The sequence below is a fragment of the Acyrthosiphon pisum genome, chromosome A3 (genome assembly GCF_005508785.2).
Source record: "Acyrthosiphon pisum isolate AL4f chromosome A3, pea_aphid_22Mar2018_4r6ur, whole genome shotgun sequence".
In the NCBI taxonomy this organism is placed as follows: domain Eukaryota; kingdom Metazoa; phylum Arthropoda; class Insecta; order Hemiptera; family Aphididae; genus Acyrthosiphon; species Acyrthosiphon pisum.
In genome coordinates this window covers 33,566,918-33,573,651 of record NC_042496.1, presented here as the reverse complement: position 1 = coordinate 33,573,651, position 6,734 = coordinate 33,566,918, and the positions used below count along the sequence as shown (strand labels likewise).

General features: G+C 32.5%; 2 protein-coding genes across 2 annotated transcripts; one reads left to right on the top strand and one right to left on the bottom strand.

The window, feature by feature from the left end:
• The first annotated feature begins 848 nt into the window (after positions 1 to 848).
• On the top strand, positions 849 to 3,276 carry LOC107882302. Its single transcript, XM_016800476.2, has 3 exons — positions 849 to 2,670; positions 2,734 to 2,862; positions 2,928 to 3,276. Exons 1-3 carry the CDS (start codon positions 1,798 to 1,800, stop codon positions 3,228 to 3,230), a joined length of 1,305 nt encoding a protein of 434 aa, XP_016655965.2. The 5' UTR covers positions 849 to 1,797; the 3' UTR covers positions 3,231 to 3,276.
• Positions 3,277 to 3,367: 91 nt separating this feature from the next.
• LOC103307702 lies at positions 3,368 to 4,615 on the bottom strand. The gene has a single exon (XM_008179931.1). The coding sequence runs from the start codon at positions 4,613 to 4,615 to the stop codon at positions 3,368 to 3,370; it is 1,248 nt and encodes a 415-aa protein (XP_008178153.1).
• Between the last annotated feature and the right edge of the window lie 2,119 nt (positions 4,616 to 6,734).

The following is a 6,734-nucleotide window of genomic DNA, read 5'->3' as shown; positions in this document are numbered from 1 at the left end:
TACTTCTGGTCTGGACCTGCAATAATAAGATAAAAGCACACGATAATTAAATAGTATAGTGAATAGAAATATAATTTATAATACAAATAAATATAGGAAATGAAAAAAAAAATGAAAAAAAAAAAAAAAAGGTAAAATTTAGGGTTAAATTTTTATTTATAAAGTAATAGTAAGGGATAACAAATATAAGAAAAATATCTTAATGGAATAATACATATAGGACTATAAGTAAATTAATATTACATAATGGTGTTGGGAAAAGACTTAATGATATATATATGTATTACAAAAATGAAATATATTGTAATAGATTAAGGAATTTATATTATATTGGAATATTAACACTAAGATAAGATTATTATTGTAAAACTAAAGAGAAATATTGTTAAAATACTAACTGATTGTAATGTATACTTATTATGATTATAATAATTATAATATATTGTGGATTATACTTTGTATCTTTGGTAATAATAATTGACATATGTAACAAGAAATATGTGGATTGTACTACATATTCTTGAAAATAGTAATGTATCTAAATTATATAATTGTAAACAAACATATGAGTAGTATATATTTGCCGATCCTGGGACCTCGTCCTCGTCCTCGTCCTCGTCCTCGTCCCCGTCGTTTTTGTATCCGCTATTTTTACACACGCGCATGCACACGCCGGTTCACCTGTCGGCTACGTATCCGATGTTTTTATTTACACACGCGCATGCACACGTCAGTTCACCTGTCAGCTACGTATCAGATGTTTTTATTTACACACGCGCATGCACACGTCGGTGCACTTGTCCGATGTTTTTTATTTACGCACGCGCATGTCAGCTACGTAGCAAGCATATTTTATGCGTATCACAAGTCTTATCAGTCTTGTAATAATCAAATGTGTTAAACGTTATCACGACCGTTAAGTTTTCGCCGCTAAACCAGTGATCGGATATATTTATTCGATTAAGTATTGATCAGTTTGTATTGACCGATATATATCCGTCCCCATAAGGCAGGTGTTTTATTCAATTTCTCATATTTTATCATATAACTATTGTTAATGTGCCGCCTAATATAATGAGATTTAATACTGGTCAGTATGTGGCAGGTGATGTTATTCATATAACTATTGTTAATACGCCGCCTAATATAATGAGATTTAATACTTGGCAGTATGTGGCAGGTGTTTTATTCAATTTCTCATATTTTATCATAAACTATTGTTAATGTGCCGTCCGATATAATGAGATTTAATACTGGTCAGTATGTTATTCATATAACTATTGTAATGTGCCGCCTAATATAATGAGATTTAATACTGGGCAGTATGCGGCAGGTGTTTTATCAATTTCTTATATTTTATCATATAACTATTGTAATGTGCCGCCTAATATAATGAGATTTAATACTGGTCAGTATGTTATTCATATAACTATTGTAATGTGCCGCCTAATATAATGAGATTTAATACTGGGCAGTATGCGGCAGGTGTTTTATCAATTTCTTATATTTTATCATATAACTATTGTAATGTGCCGCCTAATATAATGAGATTTAATACTTGGCAGTATGTGGCAGGTGTTTTATTCAATTTCTCATATTTTATCATATAACTATTTTTAATGTGCCGCCTAATATATAATGAGATTTAATACTGGGCAGTATGTGGCAGGTGTTTTATTCAATTTCTCATCCTTTGTCATATTAATTTAGCCGACCCATAGGGGATGTGTCGTATCCCTACCAATGATAAAATGCATGTTAAAAATCTACCCCCACCTAGCTGTGTATCAAATCTAGATGGTCTCTTGGCTTCACACGAGTCATCGAGTAGTCAGTCTGTGTTCGACCTTATACCATACTTCAGTCATCGTCATACTTGGTGTTTTTTCTCGTTCGTTAAGTTATTTTTGTAAATTGTCAGTGCTTCGCTATTTTATAACAAGTACGTTTATTAACATGGCCGGTTCAATCATGGATAACTTAGCTGTATACAAGAAGACCTTCACTTATGTACCGCCGTCACCACCAGCCGAACTTATTGAAGCAAGCAATTTCACACTAAACTTTGATAGTCGTAAGTTTATTCAAATTGGTATTGACCCGACATACAGTTTCAAAGTCGTTTTACTTATAATAACTCCATCGCGTTATGTTCAAATTACACCGGACTTGTTAAAACAGATATTTGATTTTATGGGTCATATCCTATCTTTTATATTGGATCAACCACAAAAGTACAGACGAGTCACATTTTTCGAAACCGATTTATTTAAACTATCTAGTATGGTGTATTGCAACGAAAATGTATTAGTGGTAGAATCAAAAAATAGAGAAGGATGCAGAGTTCTTCTAAATCGTTCAGATCTTCTTCAACTGCAATATTTAGAATCTTCTATTTTTGAAACCATCGCTCGAAAAGATATATTTATCGCCCCATTAATTTTAAAACAAATTGATGAGTTTTGTGCGTACTTAGAAGAGAAATGTTCTCGAGAGAAATCACCACCAAAAAGTATTGAAGAGATGAAAATGTACATTAAGAACATGCAACTCGATCGGGCTGATAGGGTCGTGCAATCTATTCCAAATCTTTCGAGACAAATTCAAATATATGCTGCTACACAGTTGGCTGAAACTTGGGAAAATAGGAAGGGACAAAAATCACAAGAGGTAATTCAAAAATATATTATATATTTACAGAAATATTTATTGAAAATATTTTTTTTATTTTAGTCATGTAATGTTGATTCAAAAATACTGTCACCCAGCTTTTCACCAAAAACCATTATCCCAAGCTTACAGGATGATTCATCTATAATACGTGACGCATTTGATAAGCCGGAGGATAATATTCTAGCTAAGGTAATAAATATTTTTTTTTTTTTTAGTTAAAAAATTATTTATTTAATATTTAATTAATTTTCCAGCCGCTAGATCATATTGATGGTCCACAATCACCCTCAAGCCCACGTTTGTTCAACATAAGAGACGGGTTCAATTTCTTCAATCAAATTAGTTCACCACCCTCAACTTACGTCAATCACCCCACTGCAGCACCATTACGTAAAGTGAAGCGTCGACTTCCACAATCACCCACAAGTCCACAGCCGTTCGATGTAAATGACTGTTCGGATTTCTTCAATCCAATTAGTACATCAACACCATGTCACCCAACTTACGCTGAACACCCTGCTGCACCATTACGTAAGGTGAAACGTCGACTATTTTAATATTTGTACGAAATAATAATAATGACTTATGTAAAGTAAAAATAAAAAAAAAAACATGATATTAAAAAAAATATATATATATTTTTATTTATTAAAATAATATTAAGGTTTACATTAAGGTTTACATTAAAATATATTTACAAAGTTCTTACTTCTCCATTAAATGGATTATAAGTTATAATTTGGTCATGTATTATTAAGCAGTATGCAGAAGTATTAGCCGGGAACGCTTCATCGGTTTCAATTTCAATACGTAAGTCGACTGTTGACATTTTTACATTATCATTCTGCTTGCTCATATCAACAACAATGATTGGAGAAAGATTTTTGAAATCTGATCGGGTCAATAGAGGTGTTACATCGTCATGTCCATAGTAAGATTTTTGGAACTCAGCATATGCACGATATAAAGTAGCCACCTTGTTCTTGGTAAAGTCGCTTTGAAAATCTTCATAGGGAAATACTTCGGCATTTAAATAGACCTTCAAGTTTTTAATTTTACAATGGTCAAAATATGCCATTGCTTTACTTGAGCTATTTTTCCTGTCAGTTTGAAATCCTATTATAGCATACCGAGGCTTTTCTAACTTGTTGGATGTTTTTACTTTCCATGAATGTGATGTGTTTTGAGGTAAAAATGGATATTCACACAATTCCCACGATCTAAACGCACATGTTAGAGGTTTTTGATTGTTTATTACTTTCAATAGGCGAATTTTTTCTCTATCACTGACTTTAATTATAGGCATTCTCCACAATATTTTTGTTATATTTATTTTAACGTCTTTTAGTTTAGGAGCTTCTGCGACAACATCATTATTTTTAAACTGCTTAATAGCGTTTATATCCATTGAGGCTCTATTTAATATAAGTTGTTGGTTGCAGTTTATTAAAATACGTTTATAATCTTCACAAAAACCAAACAGATCTTTAAGATTAATACAGCCACTAAACATATTGCCATCAATAAAATCTTTATTAACATTTTTAATATCACTATCCCAAGCAGCATTTTGACGTGATGTGATATTCGTTTTATTATATGAGCAATATCCTTTTATTGTAGTGGATATACCAGGATTAATAAGTTTTTGAATTTGAGTACCGTTTATCTCATATTTCATTTCAGAGAAAAGAAATGATAGCCCGTTGTTTATAAATCTAATTTCATCAGTTATTTCTGCAGGTTTGGTTATTGTTCCCTCGATGAAAATATAACTCTCACATGGTAAAGTATAAGACTCTGTGTTATGTAAAGCAATACGCACCTCGTCATTGTTAGAAAGAGCGGATGTCGAATAAGGTAAAAATGAATGATAATCAATTTGAGTTAATCTGCAGTCGTCGACGTATCCAGCCGTGACGTCTAAGTACATATCGTCCATATTAAATAGCGTTCAGCGATTGTAGAAAAGCTAAATTGGCAGCCGTTAGACTACGCGCAACTTTTTCTCGTTTTGAATATATTTTTTTCTTTGAAGATGTTGTCTTGTTAGTGTTTTTAATACGACTAACTGGTTTTAAATATGCAGCTCTATTTATATTATAAAATTGTAGCCCCATTTCTTTATCACAAGTCTTGAATTAACAAACGTATTGATACTGGCTCACCTCGTAGATCGATCAATTCGTTGTTTTGATTTTTAAAAACTAAACTGGCATGCGTTATAAATGTAGAATTGAGAGGGTAAAATACCAATTGTGACGGTATTTCTATTATTTTATAACCTGGAGGTACATTAGGATAAAATGCATGTATTGTATGGCACTGCTTACCGTTGTTGAATGATCCCATAATTAGATTTGATTCGATATATATACAGTTTGTTTGGGTAATATTGACCAACGTATCTGATTCGTGATTAACATTCGCAGCATAGGTATTTACGATTTTCGAATCCTAACAACTTGCCAATATGATTAGGCATTGTGAAATCTACAGCTTCACTACAAAATATTATACATTTCAAAGTATTATTATCCGCCTTCAACTCGAATATTGTATCAGTATTACGTAACAGATGTTTTATTGTCGCGGCAATTTCACTCAATTCATAAGAGCCAGTAGGTATTGTGTAGCTATCATTAACATCATTATTGTATATGAAGCTAATTTTATTACACTTTTCGTTTACATTAGGAATAGAATTATTCGTTTGAAAACCTAACAGACAGATTTTTGCATTTTTACTGACTTCTAACGGTGGGAAAAAGTCGCATGACAATTCGCTCGAGTTGCCGGTCAACGTTATAGTGTACATAATAAAAATTCCAAGCAAAGGTGTCCGCAGTTTGTTGTATTATATTTCTGATACCTCTCGTAATTATATTCTATATTACAACCGTGGAAGTATTTCTGTAATTCTAGCGGTGGTGTTAAATTTCCGAAACTATCATAATATTTAACTTGTTTTCCGACTTTCTTATACGCTACCCAATGAGTACCTGTTCCGATTTCGTTGTCTAAATTAATTACAGCTGACTCTCGATTCTTCGGTCTTAAGGGCAACTTGTCTCTAGGAAATACCCCTATGAAATGAGGTATTTTTAACATTTCAGCGTATTTTATAATCTCATAATCGTATAACGCTCTATCGGGTAACGTGGAAATTAGTTTTTTGTAGTATTTCTAGATTTCTTAACCGATCCACCTTTGTACGGTACCAGGTGTAAACCTTTACCTTGTACAATTGTATAAGAATTCTCCTTGTGAGGTGTTAGATATAAACCTTTACCTAAATGAATAGGAGTTTTTTTACCAGAATTTAATTCGTTCACGACTTTTACTATATTACTAACACCGCCAGTAAGCGCACCTAAAGCTGATAAACCAGCAAAAATAGGTATTAAAGGTAAAACACCACCCTTTTTAGGTATTGGTATAATTCTGGGGGTTGTCGTATTTTTCTTATTTTTAGATTTTTTCGCAGCTGACAGACATGTTCTTGCTAATTTTGTTATATTATTTTTGTTGATTTTATTTTTGATTGCATTTATTGCTGTCAATACCATTTTTTTGAATCCGCAACCAGCTCCAATCTTACGCTTAGCCTTCATAGCTGTAGTCACCAACCAAGCGGCAGCTTTTTCCTTAATACCTGTGTTTTTAGATTTAAACACTTCCCAAGCCTGATTTTCTAATATCTCGTCAGCTCTGTGTCTATCAGTTAGCGAATTACTTTCATCGTACGCAATATCATGAGCTCTAGCCAACTCGTCAAGACTGTTTATACCACGATCTCCACGTGCTAATCTTTTTTTTAATTTAGTTCCAGGGCCTGCAAATCTGAAAACATACAAACATTTAGAAAATTATTAATAATATTATTATGCATTTACTTACCTATAACCAGGTAAATGTAATTCCACGGGTAAATTATTTATAACGGAATTAATAAGACCAGATCCCTTATTGTTGTTCCGCTTACGAACGTGAGACATCGTGTGACGCTTTAAATGGCAATACATCTGTATTATATCGAAAGAAATGCGCTTTGTCGAGCA

Excerpts from the sequence above, each read along its gene's own strand:
- LOC103307702 (XM_008179931.1), bottom strand. The coding sequence starts at position 4,615 with ATGGACGATATGTACTTAGACGTCACGGCTGGATACGTCGACGACTGC.
- LOC107882302 (XM_016800476.2), top strand. The coding sequence starts at position 1,798 with ATGGTCTCTTGGCTTCACACGAGTCATCGAGTAGTCAGTCTGTGTTCG. Across the intron at positions 2,671-2,733 it reads AGGGACAAAAATCACAAGAG|TCATGTAATGTTGATTCAAA; the intron begins GTAATTCAAAAA and ends TTTTTATTTTAG. Across the intron at positions 2,863-2,927 it reads AGGATAATATTCTAGCTAAG|CCGCTAGATCATATTGATGG; the intron begins GTAATAAATATT and ends TTAATTTTCCAG.